General features: G+C 45.4%; 4 protein-coding genes across 17 annotated transcripts in view; 2 read left to right on the plus strand and 2 right to left on the minus strand.

Moving 5' to 3' along the window:
- Nucleotides 1-700, minus strand: part of LOC125619445 — a 7,685-nt gene extending 6,985 nt beyond the window's left edge. Inside the window, exon 1 of the mRNA XM_048812550.1 lies at nucleotides 595-700. Within this exon, the coding sequence (XP_048668507.1) occupies nucleotides 595-700 (106 nt within the window). The remainder of the gene's footprint in view (nucleotides 1-594) is intronic.
- A 2,441-nt stretch (nucleotides 701-3,141) lies between these two features.
- On the minus strand, nucleotides 3,142-6,147 carry LOC107136572 (centrin-4). Of its 3 annotated transcripts, XM_048812025.1 has the most exons (5): nucleotides 5,555-6,082; nucleotides 5,099-5,236; nucleotides 4,521-4,649; nucleotides 3,797-3,934; nucleotides 3,142-3,620 (listed from the first exon to the last, which is right to left on the minus strand). In XM_048812025.1, exons 2-5 carry the CDS (start codon nucleotides 5,177-5,179, stop codon nucleotides 3,534-3,536), a joined length of 435 nt encoding a protein of 144 aa, XP_048667982.1. In that variant the 5' UTR covers nucleotides 5,180-5,236; nucleotides 5,555-6,082; the 3' UTR covers nucleotides 3,142-3,533. The 3 variants fall into 3 exon arrangements, with proteins under 3 accessions (XP_048667982.1, XP_048667983.1, XP_048667981.1); XM_048812026.1 differs by lacking the exons at nucleotides 5,099-5,236; nucleotides 5,555-6,082 and adding an exon at nucleotides 6,089-6,147; XM_048812024.1 differs by having other exon boundaries at nucleotides 5,099-6,082.
- Nucleotides 6,148-6,312: 165 nt separating this feature from the next.
- Bbs12 (Bardet-Biedl syndrome 12) lies at nucleotides 6,313-16,188 on the plus strand. 12 transcript variants are annotated; one of them, XM_015479014.2, is made up of 5 exons: nucleotides 6,313-6,649; nucleotides 7,503-7,588; nucleotides 8,156-8,372; nucleotides 10,343-10,466; nucleotides 13,973-16,188. In XM_015479014.2, exon 5 carries the CDS (start codon nucleotides 13,986-13,988, stop codon nucleotides 16,113-16,115), a length of 2,130 nt encoding a protein of 709 aa, XP_015334500.1. In that variant the 5' UTR covers nucleotides 6,313-6,649; nucleotides 7,503-7,588; nucleotides 8,156-8,372; nucleotides 10,343-10,466; nucleotides 13,973-13,985; the 3' UTR covers nucleotides 16,116-16,188. The 12 variants fall into 12 exon arrangements, with proteins under 12 accessions (XP_015334500.1, XP_048667975.1, XP_048667974.1 ...); XM_048812018.1 differs by adding an exon at nucleotides 8,505-8,549 and having other exon boundaries at nucleotides 6,314-8,372; XM_048812017.1 differs by having other exon boundaries at nucleotides 6,314-9,034.
- A 6,410-nt stretch (nucleotides 16,189-22,598) lies between these two features.
- The window catches only part of Spata5 (spermatogenesis associated 5), a 371,863-nt gene continuing 369,277 nt past the window's right edge, over nucleotides 22,599-25,184 (plus strand). The window contains exon 1 of the mRNA XM_048812010.1: nucleotides 22,599-22,686. The gene's annotated coding sequence lies outside the window, so the exon portion shown is untranslated. The remainder of the gene's footprint in view (nucleotides 22,687-25,184) is intronic.

A 25,184-nucleotide genomic window follows, 5' to 3' on the forward strand; every position in this document is an offset into this window, starting at 1 on the left:
AGTCCCCCCCCCCCTTTTTTTAGTTGTTGATGGACCTTTGTTTTATTCATTTATATACAGTGCTGAAAATTGAACCCAGTGCCTCACACATGCTAGGCCAGCACTCTGCCACTGAGCCCCAGCCCCACCCAACCCCAGCCCTTGTTAGTTTTAATTTTGAGGCAGGATTTTACTAAATTGCCCCAGATAGCCTTGAACTTGCCTCAGCCTCTTGAGTAGCTGGGATGATAGGCATGTGCCACTGTGCCACACAGATGGGGTAATTTATGAGGAACAGACTTTTTTATATAATTATGAAATTTATTTATATTTCACCTTTTAAAATTTCACTTTCTGGAAAGTCCTCTTATTAGAAATACATAAAGTGCACTTAACATAAGGAAATTAGTTTCTTGGTTCCTCCAGTGAGATGTACATGCTCTTCCAATCCTCTCCAAGGAAGGTTTTCTCAAACTTCCCTCCAGGCTTCTCCTCTCAATTCAGGGAGTTCTGAGTGAACTTTTCTCAGAAATTACAGTGAAGAAGCTGATTTTAACAGGCATGTCCTCCCAAGAAACAACACATTAGGAAAAAACTACATTGCCCCAAATAGACCCTGTCTTTGGTGGTTATAGGCAACTGCAGTTAGCTCTTCCATGGTGGGTGGGAAGAGCTCGCAGCAGTAGGGTACAGGTCCAAAGCCACTTGCAACCTTGGCCATCGACCAGGAAAAAACTGCCATATTCAAACTAGAGATGTGTGACATGAAAGAATGAACCAAATCTATAAGCCCTTGGTCCATCAGAGATTCTGCTCCTATACATTAGGCTGGCAGCTCTTAGCCTTGGAACTAATATTCATGAAATATGTTCACGATTCTTGAACTGCTCCTGAACTGCGTTCCCAGTACACAGCTCATCAGAGGGCGTGCTGTGCCTTGCAGACAGTGTGCTTGTTGGAAGAGACAACAGGGCACACCACAGCCTCTCTAGGAGTTGAAAGCCAGGGTTTTAAAACAGCAGTTTGGATGTTGAAACAAGTGTCATAAAGAAACTATTGGTCACAGTAAAATAATGCTGGTTAATTTAAGTTACCAAATAAAAGATAAAAGAACTAGTAGCCTTCAGAGCCCCCTACCTTCTTCTTTTCAATCATTTGAGGACTCCTTTTCATGCTTCAGGACAAGAATGTATGCAAGCTCCCAGAGAGAAAGGTAAATGTGACCCAGTCATCTGAAAATACATTGTTAGCTTGAAAACCCAAACCAAAAAGCTTTGGCCATCCCACTATTTTAGCTGACCCTCTCCCCCACTTACAGAAAAATACTGTTTAATTTTCCCCCACTAGAAATACATGGTTATCCTTTATCCTAAAAAGACACCATGCAGGCATTTAAGACTGAACCAGCCAATTCTAAGGGTTGCAGGAGTATAGCAAAGTATCACCAATAAAACTTCCAGCATCAAATCATGCAAAACCCAGAACGTTCACCCCAAGAGGGTTCCTGAAATGTTTCCCGGGTCTACCACGCGGCCTGCGCAATGGTTTCATTAATGAGGTTCTTGGCATAAAGTTAGTTAGAAGAGATGGAAATAAAACACACAGACTCAGTTACCTTATTTCTATTGCCAGGTCCGAGACGGCTCCCCTCTCTGGCTCCAACCTCTAACCGCCCAGCAGAGCAGCAAGGATTACTCAGGGCTAGCAGGAGAGAGAGAGAGTGAACACGCCAGGGAGTAGCCTTTTATTGGGGAACAAGAAATTCAGGGGATAATTCCATCCAATGAAGGTTGAGGGGGGACTGCACTCTAAGGTCAGGGTCAGTGATTGGGCCCCCGGGGTCAGTGGTCAGTCACACCCCCACACGGACGGGTTCTCTCATCAGGAAAGGGCCGGGAAAATTCCGACACAGCCAGAAGCCTCAGACCCTTAACGGGAGTCGCCCAGTCACGTGTCAGGATGGCTTCCCACACCCCGGTGCACACTGCAGCTTCCAGCAGCCACTGCCCACCGCATGGACAAGCAGCTCCACTGCAGAGGATTTTCAGCTCTGGTCGGCTGCACTGTCACCGGAGTTCATACACCTCAGGACAAGGAAAAGAAACGCTCATTTCATTGTTATGTGTGACCCAGAAAAGGTCCTGGGGAGGATCTGAGATGAAAACTGGATGGGGAGGATCTGAGATGAAAACTGGATGGGAGGAACAGTGTGAAACAAGAACACGTGCAGATGAGGAAGATGGGTTTTCCTCCAGGAGAGGCGCTGGAAGCTCCAGGAAGTAACTGAGGACCAGTGTGACTAGACCAGGTGACAAAACAAGGTTAACAGTGGGGAAGATAGCTTTGGTGAGAGCCCAGCAGAACAGAGGGCACTGACTTGGGGACCCAATTCCCATCAGAAGTGACCTGTCCCAACGCCCTGGCTCGCTTCCAGGTCTGTTGCACGGTGCTGGTGTGGGAGGCAGAGGTCTCATGCTCCACAGATGGAAGAACAAGGCAGAGGCAGCGACTCTGCTCACGGATGGTGATGGAGCTGCAGCACCTGAGCATCTCAAGCTCGTCACTCGATTGGTGTGATCGAATATTCGCTTGCATTTAAAGACAACCTGCTTCCGAATAATGATTGATAGCGCCACTACAAACAGGAAGGCAGACATTCTCAGGCAGCCTTGGCAAGAAGGCTCTGTGCTCTCAATCTGCCTCTGGCGCTGCACAGCTTGGGGCCCCAGGTACCAGAGCACTGCAGCACACCTCCAAGACAGGTTTCTTGGGCTTCAGACATTCCTGTAGGCATGCAGAGAAACGAGTGTCCACAGGACACCTGCATGGGCTTCTCACATACTCCTAGGGCCCTGTGCCGGTGTGACGCCCTGACGGGGCTGCTGCTGGTGCTACCGCCCAGGGTGAGCAAGGAGCCCAAAGGGGAACAGACGTTTCTTGCTCAGGGTTTTGGAGCTGGGAGGTCCCACATGGAGGCACCAGTATTTGGCTTGGTGAGAGCCCTAGCTGTGTGCACCCAGGACAGCCCTTAACCCCCTTCAGGAAGGTGGGTCCTCAGGGCCTGCTCAGCTCTCCCAGGCCCCACAGTGACAACACCTGAGATTTTGGATGGGCCACATTCATGCCATAGCAATAATGTAAGAAGAAAATTTAGCAAACAACTTAGTTGCCAACCAGTTTTATTTTTTACATATTTGAAGAAGTGATTAAAAAGACAATGCTAATCTGCTTTTTTAGTCACGAAATAATAATGGTTTGTTTGCCAGATTCATTTGGATGTGGGGCCAACTGCAATAAACTTCAATAAAATTCTAAGTCTGTGGAACCCACTTAAAAAAAGCAGTTGGGATTAACACTGCTCTTACATTCCTGGCTCAAGGAAGCTCTCATGTTTTGTTTCTTTGTATGGCAAATATAACAATATTGGTAGAAACACAACTTTTCACACAGACACCAAGAGACCAATCTGTGTGGACAAACTAAAAATTGAAAATGAATCCATTCAGATCTTACATTATTGAATCATATAACAAATGGGACAGAAAAGAACAGTATTAAAAAGCGGTCTTCTTCATCATTTTCAAAAATTCTTCCTCATTTATTTCTCCATCCCCATCATAATCAGCTTCATCAAGCATTTCCTATAAAACAAAACAAAAAATGATATATAAAATCTACTAAAATGAATGACAGAAATGAATGTTCAATTACATGCTCGAAATCAAATTTTACTTTTAATGTACAACTAAAGTTAGAATATAACATTTTATACAAAAGTTGTAATTACACATAAATTATAAAAACAAGCAAGATTTACCTGCAGTTCATCATCTGTTAAATTCTCCCCAAGTTCCTTGGCGGCTCTCCTGATATTACTTAGTGTTATCCTCCCAGTATCATCATCATCAAATAATTTGAAAGCCTTCAATATTTCTTCTTTTTCATCTTTCTCACCCTTTAAAAATATGAAATAACTGGCACTTGTCTTTGATTATACTGCTAGAATAAATAAATATTCTAAAAACAGATCTTCTCAGGCCTCTGAGCACTAGCGCTCCAGTGTACTGGGCAGCTGAGCTGAGCTGACTGCTGCACTGTTAACCACCCAATGCCCTCACACTTGCCCTCAAGGAACTGAGGTGCAGAACACAGTGAGGCAGGAAAATGCACCCTATACTGGCCCTCATCACTCAGGTCCATTCCAAAGACATAGGCTCTGCAGAGCTCCTTCAAGGCTCTGCAGAACAAGGCCTGCAAATACAGGCCCTCAACATGCTTGCCAAGTGCAAGTTTTTAAATTCTAGCTCCATTCTGTCCATCCTGACATATGTCCTCATTATTTCCCGACAAACCCCATTCTCCACAACAGTCTCCATTACCAATCTGAGAATGTTTTAATCTTGCAATTTCTGTTTATCTGTGTCCCACCCAATCTGAAACTTCTAGACCCAAATTCTTCTATGAAACCTGTTTCAGCCCTCCCTGAAATTTGGAAAGCTACTGCTTGTGTTTCTCTGAAAAAAACAATATCATGACTATACCATTTTTACACTTATAATGGCAAAAAAATTTTCAAAACTAATGGTGCCAATTCCTTCTTTGTCCATTTCAGCTATCATTTGTTTAACTTCTTCTTTCTTTGGTTCAAATCCTAAGGCCCGCAATGCAATCTAGAATAGGAAGAAAAAAATTTTAATATGCCAAGATATCATTCTGATTAAATATTCATTAATCAATAGCTTCTCTTTTTAAAAAATTTTTTAGATGTTGATGGACCTTTATTCGTTTACTTGTATGCTGTGCTGAGTCTCAAATCCAGTGCCTCTCACAGGCTAGACAAGCCCTCTACCACTGAGCCGCAACTCCAGCCCAGGCTTCTCTTTTTTAACAGGGACTGAGCATTAACCTAGAAATGAGGTCAGCAGTCCCAGGTTTCAACCCAGCTGTGCTAGAGTATACTGTACACCCTGGGCTTGGCTTGCTCACGTATAGAACATGATTTAAATGTTAACAAGATATTGTTTGTTAACACTCTCAAGCTTCCCGAAGACTACCGTTAAAGTCTGATCCCACAAACATGGAATTTGAAATGTGTTGGAATTGGAAATTATTTCAGGACCTTCAGTTCTTTCACATCTATGGTCCCAGAGCCATCAGCATCAAATAAGTCAAAGGCCTCTTTAATTTCTTGCTTTTGCATTTCATTCAATTCAGTTTTTGCTGCTCTTTTCTCTGAACTTGTGTGTTGGTCAGACGCCTGCAATAAATACACACGTGGGTGAAAGACAAACTACATGCCTAGAATAATGGACGCATAGTTGAATCTGATAAATGAACTTATTGAAGGACCCTACTTCCTGCTATTATAAAGTTGCCCCTCACTAAATTTGTGCTTTGGGTTATTAAGAACTTGGTGGAAAGCCTGGTTCTTTTTTATCACTTAGATTTTTTTTCCTTAAAATTAGTGCCTTTTGAGAGGGGAAGGAGCAAAGGAGAGATGGTGGAACGGGCAGTGGCGGTGGTGCGACTGTCTCCCCGCGGGGTATCCGAGGGGCACTCGCCGAGGAGGAGTGACCTTCACTTAGGCCCGTTTCCTAGCACGGGGTGGGGGGCCGCCCCACGGAACAAGAGCCGCTCCCGTCTCCTCCCCGTGCTGCCGTGTACAGCGGCGGAGGGGCGAACGGCCACGCGGCCCAGGCGAAATACTACTGCAGAGGCCGGACGGCGACGGTGCGCCAACTGGCAGTGTCCGCGCCGCCTAGGCGGCGTCCTCTTCCGGCGAGGTTCGGTTTTCTGCCGGCAAGCGGGGCCTCGGGCTAGCCTCGGCCGGCGGCCGCGCCGGGGCCCTAGCCTCCAGCTCTGAACCCAGGAGCCCTGGGCCCGAAGCCTCGGCCTCACGTAGCTGCAGCCGCCGAGCGGGCCTCACGGCTCCCGGGGCAGCTCACGCCCTCGCCTCCAGCGGCGGCGGCGCGGCGGCCGAAGGGAGGGATTGCGGGCCGCCCAGAGCGAGCCACAGGAAGGACGCCTCGGCGACTCCTGCGGAGCCCCGAGGGAAGCAGAGGCTCCACCTCACAGGCCCAAGCTCCCCTCCTTCCCGGGACCCACTCACCATGTCGCCCCGCCATCCGCCCCGCCCGCTCCACCCGCGTTGCTAGGGCCGCCTTCGCCCCGCGAGCCCCGCCCACCGGGCTGCGTACTGATGGACGGACACTCCATCCAATGGTCGGAAAGGGGAGTCCTCAAGCCCCCCCCCTCCCGATTCTCCACCAATAACGTGGCGTGCCCCGCCTTCTCCGCCGTGAAACGGAAATTCCCGAGCGCGGACGGGGCGGGGGCGTTTCCGGCTTTGGCTGCCGGCGTGAATCCCAGGTCTGTGGGGCTCTTCAGGTCGGGCGCGGGGAGAACCTGCGCCTTCCGAGGCCGCTGGCCGCGAGGGCCGGGTGAGAGGACGACGGTGGCCCGCGCCCAGCAGGGCCTCTGCGGCCCCGGCGGAGAACCAGCTGAGGCCGGGGCGAGGGTGCGGTTTAGCCACCGCAGGTCGCCCAGCTGGAGCCGAGTGCTTCTTGGAGCACTGCGTTAGCGGGGCTTCTGAGACCAGGAAGGAACGTGGTCCAGCGGGCCTCAGCCTGACCCCGGCTTCAGGCTCGGCTGCATCGGGTCTGATCTGACGGTAAGGAGAAGGTTGAACAGTGGGTGACCTGTTTTTGCATCACTCTGCGATTTACGCTTCTGTTTAGGAACGTGGAGTTAAGATGTTTTGTTTTCTTTTTTAAAATGGTAGGGCTCAGATTGCAGTTCTAGGTCTTGATTAGAATGTACTCAGTCTTGAAAAAGGGCTGCCACTAATCCGGTTGCACTATAGACATTCCTAGTGATAACTAGATTTCTTATATCTACCAGATTTATTATATCTTATATATCTACCAGATTTATTGCTTTACATGTCAGCCTGTCAGCTACTGAGTTTGAAAGGAATTGCATGTAGAGTGTAAAAGATGAATAAAACCAAGGGTCCCCAGATTAGTGGTTGAGATAGACAAGACATAAACACAGGGGCTGTGCTTGGGAGCACAGAAAGGAGGGACTCCTCCTCCAGCACTGGAGAAAGCTGTATCCAAAATGTGGCATTTGCCTTGGGTCATAGAGCCATAGAGCATTCAAGGAGGTATAAAGAGGATAGGCTGTTGAAATCAAAGTGTAGTATGTACAAAGTAAGGTACGTGGTATGGCACAATCATGTGGCTTTCAAGGAAGGGTGGGAGATGGGTCTTAAAAAGTCTGAGTGTAGACTTTACAGCACAATGTTAAGAAGACTTTATTTTCCAAGATAAATAGTTATTGGCAGTGGAATACCCAATTCTATTTTTAGTTTTTCAGAATGATTCTGAAGCCTCTTTAAAAGAAATTAAAGGGTTCCAACTAAGGCAGTGCCAAATAGGAATCAGTCAACTCCAAAGGTAGTTGAAAGTTATATTCATGTTGGAGGAATACTAAACAGTGATATCTGTTTTCTCTTGTTTCAGGTGTGTACTCAAATTTGGGATAACAAATGTGAAAATCATTTACCAAATAATTTTTGAGTGCCTGCAGTAAAGTATACAACAATGCTGTAGGTACTTGAGATACTTCCATGACTAAATTGCTCTCCTGGAAATTATATTCTAACAGGGTTCATAAATGATAAGTAAACTGTATGCTACTAAGAGTATCCAGGGTGTAGAGGGAGAAGAGTTTGTGTTATTAATAGGATGCTCAGGGTGGGCTGTACTGAAAAGGAAATTTGAGAAAATATTTAAAGGTGGTGAAACAGTAGAGTTCTTGGAGAAGGAGTATTCCAGAAAGGGAGAACAACTAGAATAGAAACCCTAAGGTGGAGAGCAGGCTTTGCATGTTCCAGGAACAGGATGGAGGCCAGAGCAGAGTGAGGTGGAGTCAGAAGGGAAAGGGAAGAAGTGCATGTTCCTGGGGCTTGTGAGCACTGGGACTCTTGTATCAGTGAGCTGGGGAGGCTTTGCAAGATTCCCACCATCAGTGAAGGGAGTCCTATGTCAGACAAAGGTCCACGACTTTCTGAGAGGCTTTTAAACATGGGTTGATAGGATTAGACTCTGTGTTGGGAATAGACTGGAGATGAGGAAACTGTTGATTTTTATGATGAAAGGCTGATTGTCCCCAGGCTGCTCCTGAGAAACGCATCTTAGTGTTGAGCTGAGTACCTCGGACAAAACTAGACATGACCTTGTGAAAAGAAAATGCCTTCTGATTTCAAAATCCTGGATAAACAGAGGCGACTCTGCTGGTCTGTCACTCAGGGAGGAGGAAGGAAGGTGCCAGAGGTCCTGTCCCCCATCACCTTCACTGTCTTTGCCTTTGTATGCCCAGCCTCTTAGAAGGTGAGGAATTCTTGTTTTCAGTCTCTTTTTTTGTGTTTATGGTAGGCCCTTGCAGCTTCTTTAAAGTAATAATTAAGAAGGTCATCCAAAGTTAGAAACCTTAGACTGATTTGTTTTTGTTTTTGTTTTTAGATTACTACTCAAAGTTGGAGTAGGTTCTTCAAGATGCTGAAACAGGTCTTTTGTAAATATTTATTTTCATAGCAGTTGTATGTGATATTTTGCATGTAGACTAGTTTTTTTAATTGTATGCCTTCTTTGGGAAGGTTTTTTTCATATAAATTCCATACCAACTAAGTTTGGAATAGCTCATGAATTTTTCCATTTGTGCATTAATACCCTTGTGGTTCAGACAGTACAGAAAGGAGACCGTAAGCAGACATCTTAAAAAGACATGGGCCTATGCCTGATAAGAGTGTTAACCAGGCTTGGAAGAAGGCAGAGGCCTGAGGAATGGAGACCGTGGGTAGAGAATGCAGTCCGAGGGCAGCATCGTGAGGCAGTTGGTAGCTTGAACAAACCTGGGTTCTAGTCCATAGCCCTTTACTTACTAGTCACGAGGTCGTGTGTGTTGATTATCACGCCTCCTTTCCGCATCACCAGGAGGCTGATGGCAGTACCACCTCACACTGCTGCAGTGAGGGCCACGTGACATAGGCCTGGTAAGTGCCTCACACCCAGTGAACTCTCAACATGTGTTAGAAATGAAAAGCAAAACAAACAAACAAAAACAGTCTTTTTAAGCTATTCCTTTCAACAGATTATTTTGAAGCACCTGGATATTCATGAGGAAAAAGGAGCCAATGTTTCCAGTAATTTACAAAAATCAGTTTAAGATGAATTATAAACATAAATGTAAAGAAAAAGTTTGCAGCCCGGGTTCCTGACATCAAAATGTACTGCAAAGCTGTGTTGTCACAACAGTATGGTGCTGGCACCAAGTGAACACAGGGGCAGTGGAATTGATTGAGAAACCAAAAATAAACCCATGTACCTATGGCCAGTTGGTATTTGACAAAAATGCAAAGGCCACTCAGTTGAGAGAAGACTCTCTTCAACCAATGGTGCTGAACAGTTGGATATCTACATGCAAAACATGAAGTTGGGCTGGGCTTGGTGGTGCACGCTTGTAATCCTGGCAGCTTGGGAGGCAGAGGCAGGGGGATCACGCATTCAAAGGCACCTTCAGCAAAAGCAAGGCACTAAGCAACTCAGTGAGACCCTGTCTCTAAATAAAATACAGACTAGGGCTGGGGAGGTGGCTCAGTGGTCAAGTGCCCCTGAGCTCAATCCCCAGTACCACACAAAAAATGAAATTGGACCTCTGCTTATACCATATACAAAAGTTAACCCCAAATTGATCAACACTGTTAAGGGATGAATTTATAATTTAAAGATGATGTTTGGTTAAATATGAATGATCTTGGATGTGGCAGTGGAATGATATGGCACCAAGAACATGAGCAACAGAAACAAAAAAAGTGGACTGCATCAAAACTAAAAACTTGTGCATGTCCTCAACAATGTAGAAATCACTGCATTTGTTTTCCGCAAACGGGAGTGTGTTTGCAAATTGTATACAGTGGTCTTTCACGTCCTTGGTTGACTGGTTCCAGGACTCCCCTGTGAATACCCAAGTCCACAGGTTTGCCAGTTACTTTTACATCTTCCCATATACTTTAACTCTCCTCTGGGATTACTTATTACTTCCTAATAAAATGTAAATGCCACATGAACAGTTGTTATGAGGCATTTTGAAGGAAAGTGACAAGAACTTGTCAGCTGCAGGTGCAGGTTTTTTCCCCACGTTTTTGTGTCCACAGTTGGATCCCTGCGTGCAGGACCCTGATTGGCACTTGCTGTTGTTTGATAAGGGTCTAGTACCCAGCGTGCACTTGCAGCTCAACACAAGAAAATCAGCAGCGCTTCTTAAATGGGTGAAATACTTGAAAAAACATTTCTCCATTAAGATTTACAAATGGAAGCTGGATGCAGTGCTGCGCTCCTGGAAATTCCACTGCTCTCAGGAGGCTGAGGCTGGAGGATGGCAAGTTCAAGGCCAGCGTGGGCAGCTTAATGAGATCCTGTCTCAAGGTAAAGACTAAAAAGAACTGGGAGAAATGCTCCATGGTAGAGTGCCCCTGTGTTCAATCCTCAGTACAAATGCCAACAAGCACATGAAAAGATGCCCATCATCATTAGGAAAGTGCAGGTCAGAAGCACAGTGAGATCACTCCACATCAGTGGGATGTCTTTAATTTTACAAAAAAAAAAAAGTATTGTTGAGTGTCCTGTTGATTGAACAGCACACACACACACACTTCATGTCCTTCCAGAATTTCAGAATGTGGTGTTTTTTGAAATGAGGGTGATCACTGAAGCTGAGGTTATACTGGATTAGGCTGGGCCCTAGGCCCACCAACTGGTTCATGATTGTAGAAAGGCCATTTGAAACAGAGATTAAGTTACCAGGAGTAACTAGAAGCTGGAAGAGGCAAGGAAAGAATCTTCCCTGGGGGGGTGAGAGACTCACTGCCCTGCCAGTGCCTGGATTTTGGATTCTATCTCCAGAACCGTTAAGAGCATGGGTGTGTAGTTTTGAGCCTCTGGTGCTCTGTGATATCTGGTAGGGCAGCCCAGGAAACCAATACCTTGTGCGTGGCTGGTGTGAGTGTTCTGCTGTGGAAAACACTGTGGTGGTTCCTTAAAGAAAGTACCTCCAGGTTCCCTCCTAGGGTAAAGAATTGGAAACAGTTGTTCAGGTCCACACTGTACATGGAAGTCCATAGCAGCATAATTCACAATGGCCAGCAGATGGAAGGAGCTCAAATGTGCATCCATGGAAAAGAGGATATGCTAAGTGCGATTGTCCGAAGGCAGGTCGCTCAGCCATGAAAGAGGAATGAAGCCCTGGTCCATACTGCAGTGTGGATGAGCCTCAGAAACAGGCCAAGTGAGAATCGGTGTTTTATGATGCCGTTTATGTAAGGTATCAAGAATGATAGTGCTGAAAGACTGAAAGCAGGGTGGTGACTGCCAGGTCTGGGAGGGAATGGGGCAGAGACTGCTTCATAGCCCTAGGGCTTCTTTAGGGATGATGAAACTAATAGTTATACAGCATTGCAAATGTACTGAAGGCCACTGTAAATGCCAGTGGTACACTTTAAAATGGTTCAGTTTATGTTAAATGAATTTTAGATCAATTTAAAACAATAAAGCTTTCAGAAGAAATACAGAAAAATAAGTTTTCTTCTGAGAGTTAGGAAAAAAACCTTTCTTAGATAGATAAGAGAAAGTAATAATTATTAAAAGAAGAAAAGATAAATGGACTAGGGAAATATATTGTGAGGCGGTTTTAAGGCCACTTGAGGTTTGGGGCCATGAACCTCAAATGACACCAGTGAGCGTGGTTGTGTGTGTGTTTCAGCTGCACTGGGGCAAGCACGGAGTGGCTGGGGCTGGACTTCATCCAGATGAGCTGAATTTAAGGATATTTGTACACGGGAGCAACTGTAATAATTGACAAGTAGAATTCAAAACAGGCAAGTAGAGAGTTGATGTTACGGAGTAGGAGGTAAAAGGCGGATGTGGTGCGGCAGAACCTCACCACACTGTGGGTCGGAGAACATGACAGTCTCGGGAGGGTTGAGGTTGGAGCCATCAACCTCAACCTGGGGCTGTTCTGACGTATTATGGTGCTATCTAGGAATATTGCTGACCATATCATAAATTTTTGTTATATAGAATTGAAAATTCACAAAAGAGGCCTTGAAACTGAACGCAGAGAGTCTGTCAAGCTGTTCCAGCTTCCCTCCGAGTCCTGGGACGCCGCCAGCTGCTTCTGGGCTCAGCGCCTGCTGCCCTGGAGCCCCTCTCAGGGCACTCTCCAGGGGTGGTGCAGTGCGGGGGCCAGGTGGGGTGCAGAGACAGCGTGGGAGGAAAAGCAAAAGTCTGAGTTGTTTGCTTTTCAGTGTTTGAGATTTAAAAGATTGTGATTAAGAAGTATTATTAAAAAAAATCATGGATTCTTAGAGCAAAGGGCAAGTTTGTATTTTCTCTGATCTCGGCTTCCCTGCTGAGTCGCCAGGGATCATGCCTCCCAAGGCATCAGTTTTATAGATGGCTTTTCAGTTAGGGGGCACTCCAGGAGTTCTATTTATAGGACTAAAGTCCTTCCCTTGTAACTTCCTATTAATTTTGGGTGCAGATTCCAAAGTATTATGTGGAGTTAGTTGCTTGCTTTTGTGTGTGTGTGTGTGTGCGCGTGTGCGCGCTTGCATGCATGCTATAGATTAAACCCAGGGACACCTAATCACTGAGCCACATCCCCAGCTCTTTTTAATATTTTAAATAGAGATGGTCTTGCTATGTTGCTTAGAACCTAATTAAATTGCTGAGGCTGGCTTTGAACTTGCAGTCCTCCTGCCTCAGCCTCCTGAGCTTGCTCTTGAGCCTCCATTTAAATAGCACTTATTTTCCTTTATAATGTAATCCTTGATCAAATCCATTTCCTCCCTCCATCTCTCTTCCACATTTCTCACCAAGGTAATTACAGAAAATTCTTAATTGGCCTCTCCACCTCCTCTCTACATGCAGCCAGTCAGTCCTCTGAATCTGTTACCACAGTGCTAACATGTCCGGAACATCCCAATCAAGTCTCCTTGAATAGGACTCTAGACCTCTGGAGCATTGTACTGTCTTAATGACCCCACAAAGTGGATGCTGTGATTAGCTCCATTTTCAGATATGCACACTGAGGGCCAGAGTAGTTAAATGTTTAAGTTGCTGAAGGCCACCCAGCTAGTAAGCAGTGAGCTGAGTTCAAGCCCAGAGATCTAGACACACATATACAAGCTTTCAGGAGACGGCCAGTGGTACACACCTGTAATCCCAGGGACTCGGAGACTGAAGCAGGATCACAAGTTTAAGGCCAGCCTGGGCAACTTAGCCAGACCCTGACTCGGGAAAGTAAAATAAGTAGTAGTACAAACTTTCAAACACTATGTCTAGTTGTTTCTCTTTCTGTTGGGATACTGGGGATTAAACCCAGGGGTTCATGCTTATTATCAACCTCTACTGCTGAGCCACAGTGAGCTGGGGAGCTCTCTTCAGTGGCCTCCACTGCAGGAGCAAGGCTAGGCTTCTCGGCACAGTATGTTATGCCCTTCTTGATCCAGGTTCTGTCCTCTGCAGGAGGCTGGTCTCCTGAGGTCCCCCTGTACTCGGTATGCACCCACAGCACCATGGCTCACAATAACCAGTCTTACCCCAGCACCACAGGTTGGTCTGTGTGTGTACTTTACTGCCACGTCCCACCTCCTTCCTCCTCCACCTAGCTGACCCGCTCAGGTAGTCCTTCAGGGCTTGCTCTGGGGATTGCTGCCTTCTGCACACAGCGTGTGTTGCGTCTTGAATGGTGTGGCCACCACCATGTCTTTGTACCTTTGTCATTAGTATTTTACTGCACATTGCACTGACCACATTTAATGGAAACCATGTGTACTTCAAAGGCAGGGACCATATCTTATTTTTCTTCTCTGTATGCATTCATAATGATGAATCACACTGAATAAGTTTCCAAGTTTTTATTTTATTTGCAGATGATGACTTGTGATGGCCTGCAGGGTAATAAACAAAAGACGACATGTGGGACTTCAACAACTGTCCTCATTTGCAGAAACAGGAAGAACGTTCCTGGGCCCAGTGAAATCATCCAAATTTGTTACAGGTGGGGACTGTCATGAAAGTGTGTTGATCAGCTCAACAGTAAGACTCCTTGAAAGTTTGGATTTGACCAGCACAGTGGGGCAGCTTCTCCATGAGGCAGTTCAAGCACAAAACAACACCTATAGGACTGGCACCAGCACTCTCTTGTTTCTCGTCGGTGCGTGGAGCAGGGCTGCTGAAGAGTGCCTCCATCTGGGTGTTCCTGTTTCCATAATCGCTGCAGTGATGTCAGAAGGCTTGGACTCTTGCAGGGAAGAGGTAGCTTTCCTTCAAGTCCCAGTCCACAACGTATTTGACCATGTGCACAACTCAAGGACCATTTCTGGACTTGAAACACCTCATGTTGGTTCCTGTCCTTTCCTACAAGCCCCTTCAGGTGCTGGTGGGATACCCAAAGAGCATGATTTCAAACATGCTGCCTCTCAACTATTGACCGTTTACAGTCTTTCTGGGAGACCTGTTAAACTGCCAGAATTCTTCAACCTTCCAGTAAAGGTCGAAGCAGGTAAAGAGGCATCACAAGGTCTGAAGAGCAGTCTGCACACAGACACCTGCTCTAGAAAGTCAGTACTGATCCACAGTAGGCATTTTAACAGGACCGATAACAGTCTCTGGATAAGCAAACCAGATGGGTTTCTAGAACAGTACAGCGCAGCGACTCCCAAAACTTACAGATGTTGTGATTTGGTAGAGTTGGCAGTGGGTTTGAGCCATGGAGATCTTGGCACCATGAAGTTGGTAGAAGCAGCAGTACAACTGCAGTATCAGAAGGCATGTGTGCAACAAGGCAACTGTACAGTGCCATTTATGTTTGATGTTTCTAGAGTCTTCACTTGCTGTCTCCCAGGCTTGCCCGAAAATTTGTCTTGTGTTTGTTCAGGGTATGTCACTGTTGTACCAATAGCTAGTGTAACCCTGATCAAGGGATTAGAGAATCAGCCTCTCCAGGTAGTTCTCATTGAGGGTGACCTTGTAGAGAGTTACCACCACCTGGGATTTAATGAGTCCACCAATACTAAAACAGTACTAGATAGCATGGAACTTCAAGGAGACAGCTCAGAAGAACTGTGGACGAATTATGTATTACAGGTGTTGACCCAGTTCAACGTGAACCTCATCCTGGTGCAGGGAAATGTATCTGAATCCTTGACTGAAAAGTGCAGGCACAGTAAGCGGCTGGTGGTGGGATCTGTGGGCAGCAGCGTGATGCAGGCTTTCGCTGAGGCTGTGGGAGCAGTGCCAGTGACCTACGTTTCCCAAGTGAATGCAGACTGTGTGGGCAGTGGCGTCTCCGTGACCTTCTGGAGAACTCCCTTGGAGGTTGTAGGCAGGAGCAGCGGAATGCCAATCTTGTTAAAAACAGAAGGAATTAATCTGATCACAGCGGTGCTCACTCACTCAGTCCCTGCACAGATGCAAGCCAAAGAAGACAGGTTCTGGACCTGTGCATATCGTTTGCATTATGCTCTAGAAGAGGAAAAGGTCTTCCTTGGAGGTGGAGCAGTTGAATTTTTGTGTCTGAGTCATCTTCAAATTCTTGCTGAGCAGTCTCTGAACAAAGGCGACCACCCCAGTCTGGGGTGGCTTCCTAACACTTCCTGCTGGCTGGCCTCCTCCCTGCCAGCATACAGGCCAGCTGTGCTTAAATGCCTGGCAGGCGGGTGGCACAGATACCTCTCGGCACTCATGTGTAACTCAGCCACTTGCCCATCAGAGCTTGCAGCCCGCACGTTCATCGAGCATCATGTACAAAATGCTACAGCCTCTGGCTCACCGTTGGCTTACATTTTAAATGAATATAGTAAACTAAATAGTGGAATTTTTAATGCAGATTTTTCGGATAAACTGGAGCAGGTTCCAAGAGTTTATGACATTGTCACACCAAAGATGGAGGCATGGCGCCGAGCCCTGGATTTGGTATTGTTGGTACTTAAGACAGACAGTGAAATTATCACTGGACTTGGACATGCCCCACAGATGAACTCACAGGAAGTAGGGGGGCTTTTGTTTTTATAGCGTTATTGGATAAGTCTTTGGAAAATGATCTTTTGTAATATACCATGCAAATAATAAATTTGTTAATAATCAAGTTATAGTGCCTGAAATGCTAGGTATTACCAAGAAGAAAATAATTGAGGACCCTCATACTATGCAGGGGCTGAGATTTTACCCTACTGGGTAGCCGGCAGATAACCCAGCTCCTGTTTCATGGAGTGCCAGAGAACACAAGACACTGGGATCAGCGGCAGAGGACTCGGCTAGTCAAAGCAGAAGTGGTGTCTAGAGCTTTGCGTTGGCTTTCATGAGTGCTGAGCTTGGCACAGTCATAGCAGAACCCTTTCTGCTCCCTTGTCCAGCGGGAGCTGTTACCACATACTTCAGGGTGCTCAGTGTAAGCACAGCCATGGCGTGGGCTGGCTGAAGGTCACTCACGTCCTTGTGTCCTTCGCATCCCCAGCAAATGTGCAGGGTAGTGTCACCCATGGTGTGTCGCCATTGCCAGCAGTCCCAGCCACCTTGGTGGTGGGAGCCAAGTGGAGTAACACAGGGGCAGAAGAGCAATGAGAACTAGTGTGAACGTGAGCCGGGTGTGGTGGCCCACGGCCATAATCCCAGCAACTCGGGAGGCTGAGGCAGGAGAATGGCAAGTTTGAGGTCAGCCTCAGCAACTTAGCAACGCCCTGTCCCAAAATTAAAAAGTCCAAGAGAACTGGGGTGTAGGTCCATGGTAGAGCATCCCTAAGTTCAATCCCCACTATCATCCCCACCCCCCAAAACAATGTAACCTTGAAGACAAGGTCCACTGGCCTCTAGGAAGCAGCTGGACAGTCTGGTAAGCAGTTCCTCCTCAAGAATAGGAGCGAGCCCCAGAGTCATAAAACAGAATTGGCACAGACCCATATCCCTCTCCTCAGAGGAGTCCCCTCCTCTAATTAGATTCACAAAGATTCCCTGCAGGTGCCTTGAACATGGGGAACAATGAGAAGCCAAAGCCATTCGACATCAAATGACCACAGTATAAGAAAAATGCTAAACCGACTGCGGTGTCTTCTGTGCTGCTGCGGCAGTGCCACAGGCTGCCTGGTAACCCACACGGTTCTGGGGTCCAGGGGTCCAGGTCAAGGTGCCAGCGCTGTGTCCTCGGGACGTGAAGGCTGGAGAGGCGGGAGGGTGAGAGCCACTCCCTAGCCCTCTCTGTAGGGCCACAGGGTCATCCTGTGCACTCCCAGAGGCTCCGCCTCCCAGCTGGTCACACTGGGGACTCAGTTTCCAATACCAGGTGTTTGGGGGAGGATGAAAACATTCAGGAAGTAGCACAAACCAAAGAGATTCCCACAGGTAACGGAAACTCACCAGAATAACAAAAAGCTAGAGCAGGTGAAGAGTGTGTTTAAATGGGTTAGGTCATGCGGAACAGAGTTTCTGAAAAGCAGTACAGTCTCAAAACAATATCAAGTATCAGATGGCAAGCAGGTCATGAAATGGGAACACAGAAAAGAACTGGGGGGAGCAGTTGGCAACAGCTTGGCACTAGGCGTCAGGTGACGGGAGCAGTGCAGTGAGGCAGTAAGTCCCCCAGCCTCAGTGAAGGAGCTCCCTGTTCCCAAGACAGACCTGTCTTGTGCCATTTTTCTTTCTAAACGATTGCTTAAATGGCCGAACTGCAAAGAGTGAGACAGGGCCAGTCACCCTAGGTCCCCCTGGAAGGCCAAGCCATCGAGCAGAGGGCAGTTTGTGGCTCACTTGTTCATACCGTGTTCTCCTCTAGAAGGCGCAGTTTAGTGAGAAGGAAGGCTGTGGTGGGCTCCAGGAGTCCCGGTCCCGGGGGAAGTGCCATGGTTTCCATGATCGTGGCTTTGCAGGCCTCACATAAAAATGCATAAATAAAAATAAAGGTATTGTGTCCATCTACTACTTCTACAACAACAACAACTGTGTGTGTGTGTGTGTGTGTGTGTGTGTGTGTATCTGCTCTGTACTCCATTTTAAAAAAATTTCTTGGTCCCTTTGTTTTCTTCCCACATACCCATGTAATAATTGTCAATATTTGGGGTACAGTTTCCCAAGGGGCTTCTGTGTGTCTAGATATGGAGATGGAGTTTATAGTCCAAAAATGGGATTGCCGCGCATGCTGTGTATAATCTACTTCTGTCCATTAGTCTCTCAAGTACTTTCCCCAGTATCCTTTCCCCAGAGTCCTGTAAAATCATCCAGCATCACTTGTTCCAGCACAGTAAACTGCTGTGATTTACTTAGCCTGTGACCTGTCAGACATTGAGGTCAGACCCAGTGTGGAAGTTATTATGAACAAGGCCATCATAAGTGTATTTATAGCTGAATTTTTCCTGTTAGTCATCATTATTTCCTTTAGAAAAATTCTTAGAAATGGACCAACAGGTATCACGGATATCTTTAAGGTACTCTGAAATATTCTTGTCAGATTGTTCTCCAAAAGGCTCTACAATGTGTGTGCGTACACATGTATATCGCTTCACCGACCCTTGTCAACCTGGATGTTATCATTTTGATTCTGTTTGACCAGTGTGGGTGAGAATGCTATTTCCTTTTACTTAAACATTCTTTGACCATTAATGAGGGAGAAAACAGTGATTTTTTTTTTCTTTTTAGAAATTATTTGTTCTAATTATATTTTCTAATTACATTTTTATGTTGTTCTAATTACATTTTTAAGCCATCTGGAATTTATTTAGTAGACTATTTAAAGACTCTAAACTTTTCCAGTGGTTATTCAGTTGTCCCAACGTCATCATTCAGGTAACTCTTGCTGTGATGAGCAAGTGTGAGCAGAAAGAGGTCCATGTTCCTTCTCATTGCTAGAAGCATTCCATGCCTTTCTGATCATGAGGTCCTACTGCTCAGCATTCTATCATAATTTTTTCTGACACCATAGTGCTGTACACTAATGAAGAAAAGAATGTAGTTAGAAACTCATCGCCCTAAAAATGCTGGAAATTAAGGCAATACCCCGCTGGTAGAAGTCTCCCTGTGTCCAGTTTCTCTTCTAAAACCCTTCATTCCACCAAAGCTCGCTCTGAAAACCCAAAGATGCCGCTTTCCTTTGACCTGCAGGTGGCAGACGTCCGCCGTGGCTCTCAGGGCTTAGCCACAGGTTTACAGTCCTGGAGGAGAGAGGTTGGCAGAGGTCTGCCAGCAGGGATTTAGGGCAAAGGCCCTTGGGCAGATCCGTTTGTTGCTGTGTGTGTGAGTCCACAGAAGCTGGCTCTGCAGGAGGGGGTTCTCTGGGCCGGCATCTCCCCTTACATACAAGGTTGAGGGAAGTCTCTCCTGCTCACCTGCCCGCTCTGAATTCTCATTGCCAGTTTCAGCCCTGGGAGGTTCTGAGTGGTAGGGAAAGGCACGTGAAAGGGAGCAGCTAGTCGGATGGGTGCTTCCTGAGGCAGTGTGAGGCCAGACCTCGCAGCACAGGGAACGGCAAGCTGAAAATGCCAAGTTAGGGAACTTTGTCACATTTCACCATAATTCTTAAGTTTTTAAGTAAAAATTAATTACCAAAAAGTCATACCATTTTTATAATATTACAGTTTCAAAAATTGGCCAATTATAGATTCAGACCATTATGATGGTGTTACTATCACCCAGAAGCCATTGGTGAGTGAAATTACTTCCTGAATGACCCTATCTGTCTTGACAGTGCGGCCCTATTATTAAATCCCTCCCTGGGCGGGACAGGGCTCGGTGGCAGAGGCTTGCCTAGCTGGTGTGAGGCCCTGGGTTCTGGGTTCCATCCTCAGCACCACACGATCAGTCAGTCAGTCAATCAGTAAAAATTATTGTGTCTATCTACAACTAAAAAACAAAGGTTTCTAAACAGTGACAAAGATTGGAATGTGAAGGAATTGCTGTTTAATTGTAAAGTTCTAATGTTCAGAAATGACAGTTGCCACTGCTCATCATGGTGGTTGCATCTGGTGTTATATCTCTGCGAAGGCTAAGACCGGTTGTTCAAGTTGGTGTGGCTTGATTTTAATAGTTTGAACCATCTTCACAACATTTATTTTCCTTCCAGAATTGCTTTGTCAGATTTTTTTTTCCCCATGTAATAATGGAATCTAGGAACAAAACAGATATCTTTAAAAGTTTATTAGTGTGTGGCTTCCTGAAAAATATCTGACACTGCTCAAAACTGTCAAGATCATAAAAACAAAACAGTGCTGGACATGGTGGCTACACCTGTCATCCCAGCGACCTGGGAGGCTGAAGCAGGAGGATCACAAGTTCAAAGCCAGCCTCAGCAGCTTAGTGAAACCCTGTCTCAAAATAAAGAATATTTTAAAAGGGCTGTGGATGTGGCTCAGTGGTAAAGCATCCATGGGTTCAATGCCCAGTACCAAGAAAAAAAAAAATTGTTCATGCCAAGCAGAGCACACAGGAGACAGGACAACTGAATATAACATGTCCTGGAAGGGTCACAGAGCAGAGAAAGAAAAGATGTTAAGAAACACTAGAGAAATCAGAGTGATTTGGACTCAATATGGACTTGAGCTAATACTTACATATCAATACTGGCTCATTAATCGTGACAAATGTGCCATAGTAATGTAAGATGTTAATAGTAAGGGAAGATAGACGTGGGGTGCCGTGGTGTGATTGTGTCCCCCCAGAATCAAGTGCTGGAACTCATCTCGGGGGCAGCAGTCTTGGAATGGGGCTGGTGGGGGTATTCAGGTCCCCATAGCTCCCGCCTCCTGAAGGCCCTAAGCAGGATCCTCCCTTCCACTCTTCTGCTGTGTGAGGCCCCGTCCTCCAAGGCCGCTCCTGATCCTGGACTTCCCAGCCTCCAGAGCTGTGAGAAGTAAATTCTCTTCTTTGAATCACTAGTGTGTGGTATTCTGTTACAGCTGCAGGAAATGGACCAAGACTTGAGGCACATGGGATTTGGGGGGATATTTTCACACTTTTTCTGCAAGTGTAAAATCATCATGTATTTTAAAAATATGTTGGTGTGTTCAAACAACTAATACCACTCAATGCACGGAGGCTAATATACCAAGTAATAGAAACTGGTTTTCCAAGAGTGCCCAGCTGAGGAGGGGAAGCCTGTGGGCTCAGACTGGGGTGCTGCTGCCAAGAGCGCCTCGGAGCCACTGCCTTGCTGGGGAGTGCGGTGCATTCTCGGGGCTGAAAATGCCCAGGATGCGGACAGGCCCCCTTGCTGCCGCTCCACTTGTCCTTGTGCAAAATCAGTGCAGTTTCAGTGGAGACTTATTCAAATTTTGGATTCCCTCTTTTCCTGGGCTGCTAGGGTATCATCAGGGTGCGGTGGCTTTCTGCAGCCAGCGGTCATGTGGGTGGACCCTATTCTCTGCAGGGAACGGCAAGCTGAAAATGCCAAGATAGAGAACTTTGTCACCACACGCTGTGTTGCCAGCGTGTGTGCGTGCAGGTATTTGATGGGCCACATAGGGTGTTCAACACTTCATCACAGCATGGGCTTCGAGCAGGACACACACCTGCAGCTCCTCAGGCTGAGGCAGGAGATCATAAGGTGAAGATCAGCCTCAGCAACTTGATGAGATCCTATCTCAAAAAATAAAAGGCTGTGGGATGTGGCTCAGTGGTAAAGTACACCCGGGTTCATTCTCTAGTACCCAGAACAATAAAGTGAAATATTTTGTTAGATTATTTTGCCCCACTGTAGGCAAATGCTTGTGTTTCAAGCGTGTTCAAGGTGGGCTAGGCTAGGTGTGTTAATGCACTTTCCATTTACAATGGGCTCGTCAGGATGTAAGCCCTGTAAGTTGAGGACTCTGGAGTATAAAAAGAACTAGCCTCACCCCCAAGTGTACATAGTCATCTCCATCTGGAGCAAATGACCGGAAAAAATGTTCTTCTACAAAATGTAAAGTTGGTACTATTATATACCACAATATGTAACAAAGTCTTTTTTCAGGTGATTTTAAGGGTTTTTTTTTAAATATCTTTGTTTATTTTTATGTGGTGTCGAGAATCGAACCCAGTGCCTCATGCACACTAGGCGAGCGCGCTACCACTTGAGCCACATCCCCAGCCCCATTTTTTAAGTTTTTTTTTTCCTGAGATTTTTTTCCCCCCATTTCTTTTGCCATTTTTCTTGGCAGTCACATTAGAAATTTTCCCAGTATGTTTATCTGGTGATGTGAAGAAAATTCTCTGTACGCAGTCTGCTATGCAAGTGAATTGGGACACTCACAGTCTGTTGACAGTATTAAGCACTGGTTTGATGTCCCAAAACAGTAGATGTGTTTCCTGTGTTGACCTCAGAGCCGGCTCCCCAGCAGGCTTCCCCTGGGGTAAACGGTGAATAGCACTGGAGCAGGCAGCAGCCCCTCCCTCACCACTTAGCTGAACTGGAGGCTAAAATGGGTTCTTGTTAATATAGTTTAAACGTTTTAAATAGCATTAGTATTTCTTGTCTAAAAGTAATAGGCTTCTATTCATGCAATCATTTATTTCCTTCAAATAATCATTTGTTTCTAGATTCTGAAACTTTGAGAATCTCATGGGCCAGTTGTCAAAAGGCAGATCCCCAGAGCCCGAAGCTATCTTTTAATTGAAGCCTGATCAGGTAAGTTTCTTAACCCTAGCTACACAAAGAGACCCCCTAAGGAGCTTTTAAAACTACCTGTGCCCCAGAGCAGAAGCCAGGGACCAAGCAGGAGAGGAGGGAAGGGAAAGGCCGGGGAGTGAAGTTGACCAAATCATGCTGTGTGCACATATGAATATGTCGCCTTGCATCCCAATTTTATATATAACTATAATGCACCAGTTAAAAATAAATAGAAGAAAGACTAAGAGAGGAAGGGGATCAAAGCTGGGCACTGTGGCACACACCTGTAATCCTAGTGGCTCAGGAGGCTGAGGCAGGAGGATTGCAAGTTCAAAGCCAGCCTCAGCAACTTAGCCAGGCCCTAAGCAACTCAGTGAGACTGTGTCTGAATAAAATATAAACGAGGACTGGGGATGTGGCTCAGTGGTTAAGAATCCCTGGCTTCAATCCCTGTTACCAAAGAAAGAAAGGGATCAAGGGAAGAGAGGAAGGCAGGAAAGAGGAAGTAACAGGGATTGAATGGAGCAGAATATATGCATTTATGAATATTCCAAAATGAACCCCACTTTTATACATGACTATAATGCACCAAAAGAGAGGGTTTAATGAGAATAGTTTTAGAGATAAGAAAATTACCAATGCCTCAACATACCCCCATCACTCCTTAGGTTTTAATTTCTGATTGTGGGGTGGTGCCTACACGCCAGGTTTTGTTTAATTCCCTGGCTAAGGCTAGTGTGCAGTCAGGGTCCAAAACTACTAGTTTTGTACATGGAACCAAAATTAACTAGAAAAACCTGTACGTACCTCTTTAGGTCTTTTTTAGACACATGGACTCTTGAACGTGGCAAGGGATCTCACCAGCATAAGGCTGAGTGAAAGAAGCCAGGTACAGAAGAGAAATAGTAATTAGGACTAACTGCTGACAGGTGTGGGGTTTATTTTGGCAATAGAAGCATCCTGGAATTAGTGTTGATTACACAACATAGTGAATATACTAAAAAACATTTAGAGTGTACATTTTAGAGTGGTGAATTTTATGTCGATATAGACAAATAGCCTTAAATACTCCATCTTTGTAATTTCGGAAACAGGCGTAGCTAAGCCAAAGTGTTGGATGCAGGGTAGTGGTTCTCTCTGGGGAGGAAGAGGGAGTGCAGGAGGGCTGGGGGCTGGCGCTACACTTACTCCTGACCTGGGGTGTACCTGGCAGTGTACAGAGGTCACTTTGTGACCATTTTTTGAGCCCTGTGTTCATGACTCATGCTTTGGGGAGACTCAGACATCAAGGGAAGATTAGAAGATGTCTACACTGAGAGTGAAGGAAGGCTGGCTGGGACTCTGCTTTAACCAGCAACCAAAGCAAGTTTCCAGAACATGGAGATGATTTTTGAGAGTAGAGGTCGTGATATTGGAGTGTTTATTACCAAAGAAGGGTGTAGAATTGTCTTTGAACTCTTGCTGTAAAATCAGTTCTGTCTTGGATATTATCTTGTGGTAATGGACAGATGATATTTGGGATCTAATTCAGTCTGCCTTTAATTTGTTCTACTTTTTATTCTGGAAATCAAGATGTCAAGAGCTTTGAATTCCCATGGCCTCACCATAGAAACTTGGGCAATTCGTGTATTTTTAGTTGTGACAGGATTTGTTGTTGGAATTACAGAAGAATGCCACCACACCAGACTCGTTTCCTCCTTTAATGTCCTAATTTTACAGATGAGGAAACGGCTTATAGGATCTATAAGTTAACTACTGGTAAAGGCCATTCTTACATTTCTTTCCCCACCATTTCATTGTATTTAAGTTATATCTTTTTTTCTAAGTATTTTAACATGTTAATATATTTTTCGTAGGTATACTGAGGCATTTTAGCTTTTATTTATTTTCTTTAAAACTTTATGGTAGGGGCTGGGGTTGTGGCTCAGCGGTACAGCGCTCACCTAGCACGCATGAGGCCCTGAGTTCGATCCTCAGCACCACATAAAAATAAATAAATAAAATAAAGGTATTGTGTCCAACTACAACTAAAAAATAAATATTAAAAAAAACTATATGGTAGGTGCTAGAGTTGTAGCTCAGTGGTAGAGCGCTTGTCTTGTACACATGAGGCACTACGTTTGATTCCCAGCATCACATATAAATAAGCAAATAAAATAAGGAACCATCAACAACTAAAATAAATATATATGCTTTATGGTAAATAACTCAGTTTTTTTAGATTCCACTGTTTAAACATCCTTTAATACATTATTAGCACAAATTTAAGAACTTCCTCAAGATCCAAAAACTCCTCCAAAATTCTGTTAGAGCTAATATACAAATTTGGCAAAGTAGCAGGTTACAAAATAAACATACTTTCCTGTAAAACCAATAGCTTGCTTATATACCAACAATGAATCTGCTGAGAAAAAATCAGGAAAACAGTTCCATTCACAATAGCCTCAAAATATATATATATATATATATATATATATATATATATATATATACACACACACACACACACATATATA

The sequence above is a fragment of the Marmota marmota genome, unplaced genomic scaffold, assembly GCF_001458135.2.
Source record: "Marmota marmota marmota unplaced genomic scaffold, marMar, whole genome shotgun sequence".
Lineage (NCBI taxonomy): Eukaryota > Metazoa > Chordata > Mammalia > Rodentia > Sciuridae > Marmota > Marmota marmota.

Bases quoted from the DNA above. Each gene is read 5' to 3' on its own strand.
- Bbs12 (XM_015479014.2), top strand. From the start codon at position 13,986: ATGGCCTGCAGGGTAATAAACAAAAGACGACATGTGGGACTTCAACAA.
- LOC107136572 (XM_048812025.1), bottom strand. From the start codon at position 5,179: ATGCAAAAGCAAGAAATTAAAGAGGCCTTTGACTTATTTGATGCTGAT. The intron at 3,935-4,520 runs GTATAGTCATGA...ATATTTTTAAAG, and splicing joins CCATTATAAGTGTAAAAATG to GGTGAGAAAGATGAAAAAGA. The intron at 3,621-3,796 runs GTAAATCTTGCT...TTTGTTTTATAG, and splicing joins TAACAGATGATGAACTGCAG to GAAATGCTTGATGAAGCTGA.